This window comes from Pangasianodon hypophthalmus, chromosome 13 (assembly GCF_027358585.1).
Source record: "Pangasianodon hypophthalmus isolate fPanHyp1 chromosome 13, fPanHyp1.pri, whole genome shotgun sequence".
Taxonomy (NCBI): Eukaryota; Metazoa; Chordata; class Actinopteri; order Siluriformes; family Pangasiidae; genus Pangasianodon; species Pangasianodon hypophthalmus.
Window position 1 is genome coordinate 12284649 of NC_069722.1, and position 15858 is coordinate 12300506.

At 38.9% G+C, this 15858-nt stretch overlaps 2 protein-coding genes across 4 annotated transcripts; one reads left to right on the forward strand and one right to left on the reverse strand.

The window, feature by feature from the left end:
- The first annotated feature begins 1822 nt into the window (after nt 1–1822).
- Nucleotides 1823–9932, forward strand: narfl (nuclear prelamin A recognition factor-like). Of its 2 annotated transcripts, none has more exons than XM_026916826.3 (11): nt 1823–1965; nt 2591–2686; nt 3954–4097; nt 4928–5060; nt 5180–5314; nt 5987–6105; nt 6228–6357; nt 6476–6548; nt 6721–6858; nt 7462–7619; nt 8443–9932. In XM_026916826.3, the coding sequence occupies exons 1-11, from the start codon at nt 1900–1902 to the stop codon at nt 8682–8684; spliced, it is 1434 nt and encodes a 477-aa protein (XP_026772627.2). In that variant the 5' UTR covers nt 1823–1899; the 3' UTR covers nt 8685–9932. The 2 variants fall into 2 exon arrangements, with proteins under 2 accessions (XP_026772627.2, XP_026772628.2); XM_026916827.3 differs by having other exon boundaries at nt 4931–5060.
- hagh (hydroxyacylglutathione hydrolase) lies at nt 9189–15732 on the reverse strand. Of its 2 annotated transcripts, none has more exons than XM_026916830.3 (8): nt 15438–15732; nt 15299–15363; nt 15071–15188; nt 12722–12830; nt 12328–12431; nt 12103–12204; nt 11893–11983; nt 9189–10483 (listed from the first exon to the last, which is right to left on the reverse strand). In XM_026916830.3, the coding sequence occupies exons 1-8, from the start codon at nt 15540–15542 to the stop codon at nt 10242–10244; spliced, it is 936 nt and encodes a 311-aa protein (XP_026772631.3). In that variant the 5' UTR covers nt 15543–15732; the 3' UTR covers nt 9189–10241. The 2 variants fall into 2 exon arrangements, with proteins under 2 accessions (XP_026772631.3, XP_026772632.3); XM_026916831.3 differs by having other exon boundaries at nt 11893–11972; nt 15438–15729.
- Nucleotides 15733–15858: the final 126 nt, after the last annotated feature.

Sequence of the window (15858 nt, forward strand, 5' to 3'; positions counted from 1 at the left end):
ACTATTCTCAACCAACCTGTACTTACGTGTATATACCCCTCTCCTTTTTTTTTTTTTTTTTTTTGTTTTGTGTTAGGATTTTTGCTTTTAGCACTATTTAAGACATTTATGTACAGAATAGTTTTTAATCTACCTTGTTCTTGTGTGCATACTCTTTCTGTACTGTACCCCTGCCGTTCTTGTGTGCATACTCTTTCTGTACTGTACCCCTGCTGTTGCTAAATGCAATTTCCCTACTGCGGGACAAATAAAGGAATATCTTACTCTTACTCTTACTTACCAGTGTTACTGTTCGATAAAAATATTGCAGTGTCGCTACTGCTTCCAATCAAAATACCACAATACTAAGGTCACCCAGTTATGGGCCCCCTGCCAGGTTAATACTCTACATTAAAGTCTAATTTAAATTTCTGATTTATTTTGACATAATATAGTGTTTCTTAATGAAATGTACTATCTGGGCAATTGCTGGCAGTCAGGTCAGCTAACTCAACTAAAGCAGCAATGTTTCAATCTCCCATGAAACTTTTCTGATGTGGATGATAAATTTGCAAGTAGTCTACTCTACATACACAGTCAGCATTATTATGAAGTTGGAGGTTCTCATTCTCTAGCACATGTCTGTTGACACAATGATAATTGCCAGGCTCTGCCATATGCCAGCGGAGGCAGTATGTCATCACAGGCCAGTACATTTTGTTGGATTCTTTGAAATGAAATGCAGCCAACCATGTTTTTAAGTAACATGTGTAACCATCCTGACATACAGTGTCTCACAGTAATGTGGTCCCATTCTAAAATTTGCAGGAAAACAAGGAAAAGCACAAATCAAAGTTTTTGTTAAAAAAAATTCATAATAAAATGCACCTTGTTCATATTGAAATTTGAATATTTAATTCCATGTGTGTCATATAAAATGTTACAGGTCATGGGACATCTTCTGCATACCTGTACATGAAGACTTCTGTGATTGGCTAGTTTCACTATCATTGATAAGGAAATGAAGAAATGAATGCCATCCTAACCACCCAGAAAGCACTGTCAATTTTGCTTTCTTGGACTCCGGGCCACGGATTGCTGTGACTTCACTGGTATTAGAGTGAGTGTTTTTTTTCTTTTTTTTGGTAGCACCCTGGGACCTAAAGGAAAAGGTTACTGGGTAAAATTACCCCATACATTATCATAATCATACATTTTATTTTTAAAAAGATAAGGAGCAAAAGATGTGGCTATGTGTTGGCAAAGGGCAGAATTTGTAATAATTAAAATTTATTAATTTGTATAAAAATAAATATAAAGAGAAGTCTGAAATTAAGAAACCACAGTGGCAGGGGTTCTCAAACTTTTTGCAGCCATGCAGGGACACCTTTAACTTTAATTTCATGGACCCTTTCAAACATAATCCAACTATTCAAATATTAGTCTGATCATCTTCAGTGTCTGCAGTAATATTTTTGAGTGCAAAAATATATGTATGTGTGCAATAATAATTTATTGGTGCCATTGAGATTTTACTCCTGAAATTTGTTGGTGTTCTTTATAGCCCTACTTGTTTTTGATTCAAATCACGTAAGCAGTCAAGATAATAACTAATAATAATAAGAAGAATTAAATAATAAATAGGCTAAAATAACTTTGATAAAAATGCAAAAAACGTTTGAGAGTTTGTTTAAATCTAGGAAAAGTTTAAACATACACATTGTGCCTTATTGTTTATTCCAGTAAAAATATGTTTTAATTTTCCCGCTGGGCCTGTGAGGGGCGGGGCTTTACCGGTCACGTGACTGTTTGGCCCCGACCGTCTCATTTCGCCAGACTGAGGGGGAGGAGCTTCCAGAGCTGCCAGGTAGCTAATGTCGCGTTTGGTCGCAGTGTATTATTGTATGGAGGTCATTCAATATGGCGTCTCACTTTAGCGGAGTTTTACAACTGACTGATTTGGATGATTTTATCACACCGTCACAGGTAAACGTATAACAGCGCTTTCATTAGACTTTTACCGTGTCTCTGTCTTCAGCTAACGAGTTAGCAAAGCTAGAAGTAGCCTAGCACTGCAGTGAAGTTAGCTGTTATTGTACTAGCTGACAAGTCTCTAATTAGCTAGCGCACAGGGTGCCAATATTTATTAACTTCGTAGGTACCTGTTTTGGTGAAGAGGACAGATCACACACATGTATTTATCAGTCAGTACATCTGAAACGTAAGACGCTGGGTCTGTTTTCATTGGTAACTGAATGACATGCCTCATTTTCTGATGGTCACAGATGCTAGATCTGTTGATCAGCGCCTGCCTCAGTGTTTGAAAAACAAAAGTAGGTCCTATAATGTTAGTTACATTGAACTAAATAATAATAGATTATTAACTCATAATATAATATGAGATTGGCTCTGTAGTAGCTTCTACATGTGGAGTTCAAACAAACAAACAAACAAAAGACTTTATTGGATTTTATAGTTTTACTGTACATCATGTGTTCAGTGAATTTATATTACATTTACAAGTAATGAAAATGTAGGTCCTTGTGTATGTTGATGTGTTTACTGTAACCCCTTTATCAAAGACCATTTGCCATCTAAATGATTTCCGCAGGAATGTGTGAAGCCAGTGAAAGTGGACAAGAAGCAGGGGCGATCTGTGGCCAAAATCCAGATTGAAGATGATGGCTCTTACTTTCAGGTTAATGAGGTTTGTGAAGTTTCTGTTCTACTAATACTTAGATTTCCCCCATTTTCCTGCCAGTTCCCACCCACTGGCTAACTCTCCCCTATCACACACCATCTACCACCTGGGAGGGTTGGGGCAAGCCAAGACACATGACGCCAGCCTCATGCAGCATCACAGGGCAGCGCTATCTACCCTGTTCTGCATGCGTGAGCTCCCGGACACCTGCGACTGGCTAGTGTCACTCTGACACAGGAGAGAGTAATCCATCCCTCCTACCCTGAGATCACAGCAGTTTTGCTCTCTTGGTTCCCAGCCACAAATGGTTGTGGCATAGTCAATATTGGAACACGCAATCTCTTGTTGATTGGACAAACATTTTTCTGTTGTGCTGTTATACTTTTTTTAACATTTGTTTTATTCCTCTTCAAACCAGCCCTCTAGGACTAGAGGGAATATAAACTTCTGATCTCTCAGCATCTAACATGCCTAATCAGTGTGGTCATCACCACTATATACCTGGTACCATTGTGTTTGGAACTGGGAGAGAGCAAAATTCTGGACTGTCTAGGGTCCAGAAGGGTTCTGAAACACACTGGTAAGGCATATTCCTATACTTCAGTGTTTTACCTGCTCACACACCCACTTCAGCTCAGGAAGGACTGTTATTTGTCTGATTATTGAAGCAGGTGTGTGATAACAGGGATAACACTAAAATGAGCAGGACAGAGGGTACCCCAGGACCTGGACTGGGAACTCGTGCAGCATGAAAAAAGGGCTGAGCTTTTTGCATATTGCTTTTTTTTTTCCAGACATAGTCTACACGAGAATCCTGTATATTGTGTGATATTGTGTCTTTTTTGTAATTTGCTTTGGTTGGTTTCACTTTGTATGCAGTTGTTTGGATATATTGGTGTTCTATCAAGAGTTTGGCAGGGGACACTTAATAGATTCTAATAGATTGTTTTACATCTGTACACCATGTACATGCATTTTTATTAAGAAAATATATGCTGTAATTGTTAACTACAAGTTTAAAACAATGCTCATATTACCTATAATTTTAGGTTATTTAAGCAATTTTTTGTCATTTCTGCATGCATTTATGGAGTTATTAACATTACCAAACAAATGCGTGTGCACTGATCTGCATGTTCCCTAAAAGAAAATGCATGTTCTGCAAAAATGCATGTTCTGTAAAGCTTATGGCATAGAATTACTGAAATTACTTCATCCCTGTTTGATTCCAGTATGCTGTATGTTTTGATTCAGACCTGTGTTTTGTTTCTAGGATGGCCGAATGCAGAAGCTGGAGAAAGCCAAGATCACTCTGAATGACTGTTTGGCCTGTAGTGGCTGCATCACGTCAGCCGAGAGCATCTTAATCACCCAGCAGAGTCATGAGGAACTATACCGAGTGCTCCGCCTCAATAAGGTACTGATGTATAACGTTTCTGAGAATTACTCCTAAACGTGGTCTAAATCCAAACAAATGTGCATTACTCACTTGTGGGGGGTCATGCGATTCCAAGATTGATCATCTATTGATGGACTGTTTGAAGTTCACAAACACACATGGAGCCATTTCTTTTACCTGCAGTTGATTACTCACACATTTGCACTCTCTCCATACACTCCCAGTCACTATCATACAATACTAAGAATTGTCACCATTTCAACTGTCAGTTATTGGATGTGGTGCTTCAGGTGGTATCATCTGTAAATAATAAGATCATTTAAAAGCACTTTCATCTTTGTTTCCTGAATGATGATTACAGTGTGCACCTTACCTTAAATCAACATAAGATACTTTGCACAGCATTAACAGCATCCAAGAAGAACATGCTGAAATTATGGTTCAAGCTATCATATCCAGCTGAAAGAATGTATATTAGTGTATTATATTGCAAGTATATTATTATAATATAATAAATAATATACTAAGTTGAAATACTACAATGGACTGGCATCCCAGCCGGCGTATTATCCCACCTCATGCTCAGTGTTCCCAGGATAGTCTCCAAATCCATCACAACCCTGAACAGGATAAAGCGCTGTGTATGGATGCAATTCTGAAGTTGATTATTTGTTTGGAAATGCTCTTGTATGCTGTATGAGCTGTGTGTGGATCACTGTCCATGTGTCTAAACAGTTACCTTCTCAGCATTTCTTGTGAGTTTTGTGATGCTGGGATTATCACAAATATGCTTGTGATGCTGTTTTCTAAGTTAGGGAAATATGAGTGATGAGTGTCTCACTGTGCAGCAGAGTAGCAGCAGTGAGCAGAAGCTGGTTGTAGTGTCAGTGTCACCACAGTCTCGGGCTTCCCTAGCCACACGCTACTCTCTCAACAGCAGCGAGGTGGCCAGGAGGCTTACAACCTTCTTCAAAAATCTGGGTGAGTACTGAAAGCTGGGAAAGCGCCAGTGCTCAGAATATACAAATCTTGTATACTGACCTAAAACCCTTTTGTCTGTTGCTTCTACTGATAAACTTGTTGTGTGTGATATATTTCAGGTGTTCATTATGTATTTGACACTGGATTCAGTCGCACCTTCAGCCTGCTGGAGAGTCAGAGAGAGTTCCTCAAGAGGTTTGCTCGGAAAGGGGAGGACAAGAAAGCCTTGCCCATGCTGGCATCTGCCTGCCCAGGTAACAAACACATTTTCTTTGTCCTTAGACTCCTCCTACAACCTTAGAAAACCAAAAAGGTCAGGCTCTACTAGCACCATGTTTGCAAAGGTTAGATATGGTGATGGTTGTTAAGATTAATGTCTACCTTAGTAAGGCTAAGACCAGAGAATTGGACCGGGTCATTATGTCAGATGAGGGACACTAATACAGGAAATTCTGAAACTTTCTCTAGAGTCTGGTAGTTTTCATCACCTAAGATCCGCATACTTATGAACGGGCCATTTGACTGATATTGCAAACGATCAGCTTGAGGCAGATTTTCTAATCCAGCGAATATATCTTGCTGCAAAACGTTGATGTTGCAGTGTTCAAAATTTTTATCCCTGCCAGACTGATGAAAAACAATACACAGTGGCAAGATTCTGAGAGCTGTGCCCAAAGTGTACAATAAACAGTAGATGGTCTGTGGGCAAAGAGTCTGCAGCAGAAGTATAACCTACCCTATCATAAAGGCCTTTATATAGTACAGACTAAACTCTGTAAGATGGTAGATCTCAGGGGTAAGGATTAAATCTGGTATGACATAATGTAACTATTGCATGAAATGTGTATGACATAAAGAAAGTACAATCATATGCTTTGCCTGAGGAATAATATCTTACGGTATAAGCATCTTTTCCATGAGAACAGGTTGGATCTGCTATGCTGAGAAGACCCATGGTGACTTCATCCTGCCTTACATCAGTACAACCCGTTCTCCTCAACAGATGATGGGCTCACTGGTCAAGAGATTCTTCGCTAGTCAGCAGGTAACACAAACGTTATTCACTCCTCCTAACTTAAGATGGAAGGCTGTTGGATTCAGATGTGTTCTGCATTCTTTGATTTTCCCAAATACATAATATTTGATCTTAAGCTTACTGTTCCACAGGGTGTTGAACCGCAAAAGATTTACCATGTGACCGTGATGCCTTGCTATGACAAGAAACTGGAAGCTTCCAGACCTGATTTCTACCTTAGCGAGGCAGAGACCAGAGAAGTGGACTGTGTCATTACATCAGGTAAAGAACACTGTAATAGAGGAGATGCTGAAGCTGTTTTTTTTAGGAAAAAAACCCACAAACGTTATTCACTCCCGCTCTGTCGGTATGTCATGTCATGAATCTAATTCATTTCCAGGAGAAGTTCTCAAGATGTTGGAAGAGGAAGGCGTGTCTCTGTGTGATATAGAGCCAGCACCTTTAGATACTATGTAAGTTTCCATCTGTATAAATAAAAACAGTATGGAATTAAAGAACAATTTCAGTGCTACAGAAAGCCTTTGCAGTGTAGCGGCATGAAACCAGCCAAGACACTTTTCCATTGAGTGACACCCTACACGTTGTTTGTTTTTATGTGTAATTTATGTGTGGTTGTGATGGTAGGTTCAGTAATGTGTGTGGTGAGGAGCTGCTGTGTCATGCTGGGAGTGGTTCAGGAGGATATCTTCATCACGTCTACACTCGCGCTGCCAAACAACTCTTTGGAGTTGAAGTGGAGGAACTCACATACAAGACTCTCAAGTAAGTGTGCACAGACCAGGGCAAATCCGAGTACATAATAACAACTATATATAGCACCTTTCATACACATACAGCACAATTAATGCCTACAAAGGTTTGAGAGACAGTTGCAAGCGGGTAGCTTCAATCAGTTTTAAACAATATTATAAAGCTATAAAACAATGAAGGTAAAAAGAATAAAAAAAAAACCCATTGATAAAAGTATAGCTTTGATAAAACAGCATATAGCAAACACAAATTTAGCCCTTCAAATCCCGGAGTAAAAAACAACACCGGTTAAATGATTAAAAATTAACAAAAACTTTGATTATATTTTATTTTAATCTAAGATAAAAGTAAAAAAAATATATTGTTTGGATGATGCCTTTCACCTGAGTCATTATTTTTTAGGTGACTGACACATATACAATACAATAACATTAATCCTACTAATATTACATGACTGTAAGTATGCCTGACAACCACAAAATGGTTTGAGCGATGGATAAGAATGCGTCTTCATTGTTATTTAGCGGTTATGTTTTCACTCATCTGTCCATTTTCATCTTGGTGCATTGATTTATATCCTGTGTACTTATTCACATTTTTTATTGTCTCCAACAGAAACAAGGACTTCCAGGAAGTCATTCTAGAGAAAGATGGAGAAGTTCTTCTGCGCTTTGCTGCCACCTACGGCTTCAGGAATATTCAGAACCTCGTGCAGAAGTTGAAGAGAGGAAAGTCACCGTACCATTTTGTAGAAGTCATGGCATGTCCATCAGGTGAGAGTAGTATGACTTGTAAACTGATGTCATTGATGTGTCATTAATGTGTCATGGGCCAAATTATTATTATTATTTTTTTGCTTCAAAAGTGTTGAGTCCACATAAGGACCCACTTCATATTAATACACTTTCTAGACATTCTACCATCATTACAGCTGAATAGAGCAGCAATATTGACAAGTTACCCCAAAGACATAATCATTTAAAAAATCTAAAAGAAATGCTATTGCATGTTATGCAAGTCTTTACTTTTTGTTTATTGCTTAATTAAAAATACAAAATTTCATGCATTTTTTTTTTCTTTTTTTAACCCCAGAATGTATATTTAAAAACCTGTGATTATAGAATAACTACAACATACTTCAGTAATGCATAGACAGAAGTCAGATCAGCAAAATGCTTCAGTATTTTGTGTGTTCTTAATCATTACCTACATACCAAACTGTTCTTTTTGGCCTTGTCTCTTATTGTATTCTGATTTTTTTGCCCTAATGTAGGCAAGCTATGCAATTTTGATACTCATGTTGATGTTTAAGCTACAGACAACAATTATACAGTGACCTTGCATCAGCCCTCTTGCACATGAGCTAATGATCTAAAGGCACACAACTGACCAGGAATAAACTATGCGGTGAACTGTCACATTATGTTAAGTCTTGTTAAACAGAGAAGAACGTATTTCCTTCACAGCCCATCAAAATTTCTAATACAGATCTGCACTTGAATTTAGTCATTGACTATCGGTTACAAAAGCAAAACAACAGACATTGTGTCATTGTGTTCCAATCTTATAGACGGCATGATCTGTATGTGTACACAGGGTGCCTGAATGGCGGAGGTCAGCTGAAGCCTGTAGCAGATCAGTCCAACAAGGAGCTGCTGCAGCAGGTGGAGGTGGCATACAGAGTGGAGCAGCCGTCTGCACCCGAGGAGGATCAGCGTGTTGCTGAGCTTTACCACACATGGCTAAAGAGTATGGGAGAGGAGAAAGCACGAGAGCTACTTCACACGCAGTATCACGCAGTGGAGAAAAGCACCAATGGACTCACCATCAAGTGGTGAAAATCTGAAAGCCTGGTGTGTGAATCGTCTGAAATCTATAAAGCAGCAAAGTGATGCATGGAATATGATCTCCAGCACGGCAATTCAGGACAAGTGTTAGAGTAATGAGCTCATGATCACAATCTTGAGAAAATTCTTGTATAATAAAGTACAATCAGCGTTCATGTGTAGTTGTTTCAGCACATGATTATATGCATAAAGGCATAACCACTTTTCCCAAGCTTACCAGCTGATTTATTTTCTGCGGCTTTGTACTGGGCATCACGTACGAGTGCTCCAGTATTTCATGACAACTTTCATGACAATTCCATAAGTACAGAAGCAAGACTGATGCTCCTCAAAGTCATCTGTTTTGAAATGAGTAAGTTCACAGACTCAGTTGTGTAGCGTTTGTCTGTGAAGCCTCCACATACTGTTTTTTGCTCTGTAGTTGCATCATGTTGTGTGTGGGAGCAAGCCGAACATCATCTCCCCATGAAGTATGCTGAGTCCTTAGTTTGTCTAAACACAGAAAAAAAAACTAAGCACAAACTTTATTCAACTTATTATGTATTGTTAATTATTTTAGCTATAATCTAATCCATCCAATACTTTATTGACTGATAAATTGTGCTTTAATTTACTGAATCTGTTATTCTGGGGGTAAGGCCCCTGTGTCAATGTAATGCAATATATTCACTGTAAAAATAAATTCTGTTCTCTTTAATTGACCATAAGACAGATAGATCCAGCTGTCATGGCAAACCAGTGGCACAGAACATCAATGAAAACAGCTATCGTTGCATTTTTTAGATTAACAAGAATTGTGAAACTGATGCTTTTTATTTTTTCAAGTCTGAAGTAATTTCCCCAAAACTTGTCCCACCCTGAACATTAATGGCAGCAATCAGAAAAGTTCTCTATTCCTCTGGGTGAAGTATTTCCAGTTCCATTGCTTAGCTGACTTATACATTACACGAGGAGAGTGATCAGCATCATACTCAACAAAAAAATGAGGCCATTTGCCATTTCTCTGAACTTGAAAGACCTACTTTTTATTATTTTAAATATTTCATATACATAGGAAAAATAATCGTTGATAGAACAATCAAATTACTCTGCTTTGCATTTGCAGGTACCTTGAATAATTTACAATGTTAAGAAAATGTGTTTGAATAAATGATCATATGTATATAAGTTATTCTTACTATATTTATTTAGGAAATAAACATTACTGAATATGTTTAATAAAAACTTGTTTACATTTAATTGTAGCTTTATTGACTGAGTATTTAATCCATGGAGGTTAAGCATCTTTTTTGTAGTTAAGAGGTAAAATTGTGTAAACAAAAAAGTGAACAATTTAAATGCAACTCAAATGATTTTCTTGTAAATTATTTATATAATTATTTTTATATTACTTACAGTATCATTCAGGTAATTCGTGCAAATATGTGTAAACAAGCATAAATCAGGATCATTGAAATAAATGCCTCAATGTGACAAGATGCAGAAATGCAAATTGTAATTTATGATTAACATGCAATGTAAGTGGTAAGTTAAACTTATCATGTTCTCTCATAATGGCACTACGTCAGCAATAGACAGTAGCACTAGCTTCAGCATGGTCAGTGTGTACTGCAGTAGTCCAGTGCTTTGTTTAAGTGAGTTTTGGTCTAAGCAGACCCCATTCCAGAGCGAGCATGGCATGCGGGGGAATGCGCTCTTTGGGCTTCTTGAAGTTGTCCTTCTCTTTTCGTAGCACACGTAGAACCTCGATAGGGTCTGACTTCCCTGTAAACTTCTGCACACCCTCCTCGCTGTGCATGTTATACAGATAAACACAGGACAATAACATTACAGATACAACCCTGCACAAGCCTCATATTTATAAAACACTTGCATAAAGGGTTGTAGATCATTTACAGAAAGTACATCTTGTGTCAGGGCCACACTACAAGATTTATACAATGCTCATTATTATGTCCTGCATCATTTCCCAGTCATCAAACCCCAAACTACAAGATTTGCTGAAAGTTAAACACCACAGACTTTAAGATTATGCTCAGGAATCATCCATCCATCTATCCATCCATTTTCAATACCGCTTATCCTACACAGGGTCACGGGGGAGCCTGGAGCCTGTCCCAGGGAACTCTGGGCACGAGGCACACCCTGTACGGGGTGCCAATCCTTGCAGGGCACAGTCACACACACTCTACGGACAATTTGTAAAATGCCAATCAGCCACTGTGCTCCCCTACTCAGGAACTGGCTCAGACTAAAAATATCCCCTGCTCAGACTAAAAAAAATCTATGACAAGTAGTCAAGGTAATTGTGTGGTGGTTTGCAAACAAAACAGTCGGATGTTGTTCCGGGTGAAATCTGGAGTAAAGATGACATGGAAACATGGACTAATTTCGTACTGGCTAACCTTGCCTTGGCCAACTGCCTGCAAAGATTAGGACTGGTAAAAGAGCCTGTTTAACAAACACAGCTGTAAATGCAATCAGTTTTCCATAAAGGTTTCTAAAACCTTGCTCCTGCGAAATCACATCATCAAAATAGACAAGAGCTCTGTATACACTCTGTATAGATAACAGCGAGCAAACAGAAGTGACTCAGCTATTCTGTGATTATTTCCACACCAGTGTAAAGGACAGAGCTCAGTCAAGTAAAGACACGACAATGAGGCTTGTGTTTAAAGGCCACAAGTAACTTTTACCTCAGGCGACGAGACTGATGTGGATGATGCTGATAAAGAAAGTGATAACTACATTCACACTATTATAATTTATAGCTTCCCACTTATAATTTGACAGTAATGTTTTTCCATAAGTAGATTATAAATGTAGAGGTAGGTGGATCGTAGGTGGACTTGGACTGGAATCTTTAAATGCCGTTTTCACCCTTTTTCACATTTCATAGTGTCCAAACATGCTATTACTTTACTTCTGGTAGTTTTCAGAACTATATTTAGTAGAAAATGTCATAGTTTGACATTTTCTACTATATATATATATATATGAAGAGTTTTCACAGGCCCACATACAATTCTACATTTATTTTCACAAACAAAATCAGAAGTGATTAAAGTCACATTTCCTGCAGCTTTATTCATGAATTTGAAGCTGATAAATTATTTCACTCTGACTGCATTCACTTGAACTAACCAGCCTGCTTTTTTTTTTTAATGTTAACACTAAGGATGAAGAAAGATGGACTTACAAGAGACGGAGGAATGGATTGTATTCAAATTCCTCCAATAACGTTGACGGCACTGTCGGCTTGTCGTCGTCGTCTCTTGCCTAGTAATTAACTAGCCACATTTTAAAAACTGTATGCAACAATGTTCAGAGGAATTCTATGGAAATGTTGTGTGAACTAAAGTATGTATTTCAGTGAGCTGAGCAGTGTAAGGGAAAAGGCTGACTGTACCCGAGCCCAGCTAAGCTTCTCCTTCACCCTCTCGTTTTCTGGTTCCACCAGCATTGCAAACTTCAGGTTCTTTATTGTGTATTCGTGACCACAGAAGATCTTCTGAAAAACACAATACTTCATGTGAGTACAAATAGATGTGCTTGAGTGGAAACATGAAGCGGCACAAGTTCCATTTTTGACCGTCTCTTTTTATTTCTTAAAAAAGTGGCAGCAGTGACGTACTGTGTCCTGAGGCAGGGTTCCTAGCACCTTGGTCAGGTTGTGGTACATCTGCTCTGCCGTTCCCTCAAAGAATTTCCCACAACCACCCACAAACAGTGTGTCCCCTGACAATCAGAGCAGACAGGACAACCACTCAGACTTCAGGTATCACACTCACTCACTCGCTCACTTCAGTAAGCACTTTAACCTTGTCAGGGTCACGAGATGTGAGGTGGGAATACACCCTGGATGGAATGCCAGTCCATCACAAGGCAACTTTAACTGGAAGTGAACTTCAATCCGAACTTCCTGAACTGCAATGCTTACTCAAGGGAAAGTAACATGCACATGACCACTGCAAAACAGGAACCCGTATATGAGCTAATGACAAGAATAATCAAATAAAGGCACATACCAGTGAACACTGCGGGGGAATCGGGGCAGTTGTCTTCCCACAGGAAGTAGCACATGTGTCCAGAGGTATGGCAAGGTGTGAACAGGCATCTCACATTTATCTTGTTAAACTAGAGGGGAAAAGATATCACAAGAATCTATTCACTGTTATCTTTCATCTTTGGGTTCAGTGGTATTACTTTACCATACATTATGCATTATGCAACATTACAATTACTCTTTTAAATGTACCTTTGTTTACTTGCATTCACTATTTCTCTTTAGGAATATCCTTGTCACCATCCTCATTGTTGATTTATTACTTTATCAGCTCAAGCCAAGTTTGGTAGAGGACTGAGGAATCTAGCTACCATGCTGTATACAAGTCATAGTAGGGGCTAAATTTATTATGGAGGCATCATGAGCCAATGATCCTGGTTCCATTTCACGACAGTGAAATAATCACAGCTATTTGTTTTACTATTACTCAATCTTAGCAACAAGCACAATGTGATAACTAGTGGTGTGTCCTGAACCATTTTTTTTTTTTTTAATCTACTCCTGCTTGCTCTCATAGGAATTCTGACCAATCCCGCCCACCGTCACAGTTTTTCATTTTAGTTTGGTACATTCTTTTATATTTTGTTTGTTATTTTTCTAACCCCAGTAGCACTAACCAAGATAAAGCTGTTACTAAGGATGACTAAATCCTTACTAAGGATGACAAAACATGTCACACAACCTCACATGAACATCCCACCGCCTCTAATATGCTCCCTCGTTGATCCTGCTGATCCTTTTCACAACAGAGAAATAATCACAGTGTATTTCTTTGTCCTGTGAGCTTCATTTCTCACTGCCTCCCGTGACCTTTTTGGTTGGGTTAAGACACACACCTCGTGTGTTAAAGGTAACATGAAGATGGGGATAGCCCATGAGTGAAGGTGCAGCAGTAATCCTAACAATAATTCATTTGAACAAGTCAGGAAATTTGATAACATTTACACTGTCAGTGGGCAGCTGCTCTTTTCCAGAGCAACATACAAAGTAACCATCTGTAAGGATTCATAACGTGAAAGATTAGAGACTGCACAATGGACTAGTGCTAGAGTGGTCTAGTAAGTAACGAATAGGTCAAAATGATGTCTAAGATTTCCTTCACATTGTATGAAGTGACAGTACTTTAGACCTTTGCAAAGGAACAGAAATTGTGGGCTGTTTGGTACAGGAGGTGAAGCCCATTTTAAGAAATAAGGAGCCTGGAAACTGAAGAGCTTGCATTACAAGCATGTTTAAAGAGTTGACTGTTTAGAGTTGATTTCTTGTATTTAAATTTGCCTCTTTTTTATTTAAAGTTAACTTCTTTTATTTAAACATGACTTTATTTAAACTTGACTTCTTTTATTGTAATTTGACTCTTTTTAAAGTATACTCTTTTTATTTAAAGTCGACTTCTTTTATTTAATGTTGACTTTAGTTAGAGTTGATGTCTTTTATTTAAAGTTGACTCTTTTTATTTAACGTTGACTTCTTTTATTTAAACTCTGCCCTGAACCGGATTCAAATTTGTGATGTGCTTGGAGATTCTGGTCCTAATTTGTTGGTTGGTGTTGTATTTTCATTATTCCTGTGTGAAGGTAGCAGTCGTCTGCCTCGCTGACATCACAAGGGGACATGGCTAGCGTATTTACAATGGAATTTTAATAGGAGAAGAATTTACAACCGTCTCAAACATAAGAGATAACGGTCAGATTTTGCTGTTAGCGCCTAAAAACAGCCACATGCAATGTCATGTTAATGAGAAATCCAAAGTAGAAGTAGTGGAGACATCAAATGTTGGCTTCAAAGCTCCAGAATGCAATGCAGCTGTACAATGCATATGCGCCTAGTTATGGCAGAGACTCGGCTCCTCTAGTTAGTGATCTATGAAATAACAAGCATGATGGTGTTGATGGAGGACGGAGGTATTAGCATGGAACCAGAAGCTTTGGAATGATTTGTGTGAGCGGAATGTGTACAGATGTGAAGGTGAGAGAGCCGGACAGACTGAAGGACCAAAGCGCTGCTGCACCCAGTTGCTTTAAGTAGAGATGAATTCCCACTGGTGCCACTATCTGTGGGCTTTCAAACGGCATTGTGGGTAATGTAGGAAACCGACAACCAAAGTGGTAACAGACCAACCTGTCAATGAAAGAAGTTTCAACCAAAAAGTCAACTCAAATATTGACTTTCATGTCAGATATTGATACCCATCATACCCATCATACCCATAATCCTAAAATATTACACCCAAGAAAACTAGAAATGCTCGTTCACACATGCTCATGTTAAAAAGACGCATTTCTAAACACCTTTAATGATTCACAGATACCTTGAGCTCCTGGCCATTAGTAACTTTGTGGGTCAGTCCTGTGATGCGGTCGTCTCCTCCATACACTTGTAAATCGGGGAGGTCCTTTAGCAGAGCCTCATTGCCCCGTGCATGGTCCCTACACAGTGGACATCACACAACACACCACTAAACACAAGGTGACCCATTCAGCCTCAGGATGCTTGGCTTCAGGCACACACACAGCACTGTGAGATCAGTGTCACCTACCAGTGATGGTGTGTAGTTAACACTGCTGTGAGTCTCACTCCTTCTCTTTTCACTATCTCAAGCAGCTGTCAGGGAAACACATCACATGGTTGAGAGGGAAAGCAGTGGTTTATAAAACTGGGTCATTTTGCTCTCTTACCCGGTGAGGTACAGCAGGATCTACAGCAATGCCTTCTTTACTTTGCTCATCTATAACCAAGTACATGTAGTTGTCCTCCAAAATGGAAATAACCTTCACTCTCATGGCTCAAGGCACTGAGAAACCTCGCACTATATCCAAGTGGTTTTGTAATTTTTAACATTAATCTCCTTTTTGTGTTTTAATGTAGCATTAAACTAGTCACTATCAGTTCACATTCACACAAATAACATTCACTTGCGGTTTGACTGATATTGGCCGAGACCTAAACGGCTGCCTTATCCCTATACAGGTGCACTATATAGTAAGGTATGAAATAATGGCTTATGCACTTCACAAGTGCACTTCTTATCCAATAGGAAGGCGTTTGGAATTCAGACGCTGACTGACGTCACGCTTCCGGGATTGTAGACACAACAAA

Coding starts and splice junctions, on each gene's coding strand:
- narfl (XM_026916826.3), top strand. CDS start 1,900: ATGGCGTCTCACTTTAGCGGAGTTTTACAACTGACTGATTTGGATGAT. Junction 1,966..2,590: donor ATTTTATCACACCGTCACAG/GTAAACGTATAA, acceptor TGATTTCCGCAG/GAATGTGTGAAGCCAGTGAA. Junction 7,620..8,442: donor AGTCATGGCATGTCCATCAG/GTGAGAGTAGTA, acceptor ATGTGTACACAG/GGTGCCTGAATGGCGGAGGT.
- hagh (XM_026916830.3), bottom strand. CDS start 15,542: ATGAGAGTGAAGGTTATTTCCATTTTGGAGGACAACTACATGTACTTG. Junction 15,364..15,437: donor ATCCTGCTGTACCTCACCGG/GTAAGAGAGCAA, acceptor TTTCCCTGACAG/CTGCTTGAGATAGTGAAAAG. Junction 12,205..12,327: donor GAACCCTGCCTCAGGACACA/GTACGTCACTGC, acceptor TGTGTTTTTCAG/AAGATCTTCTGTGGTCACGA.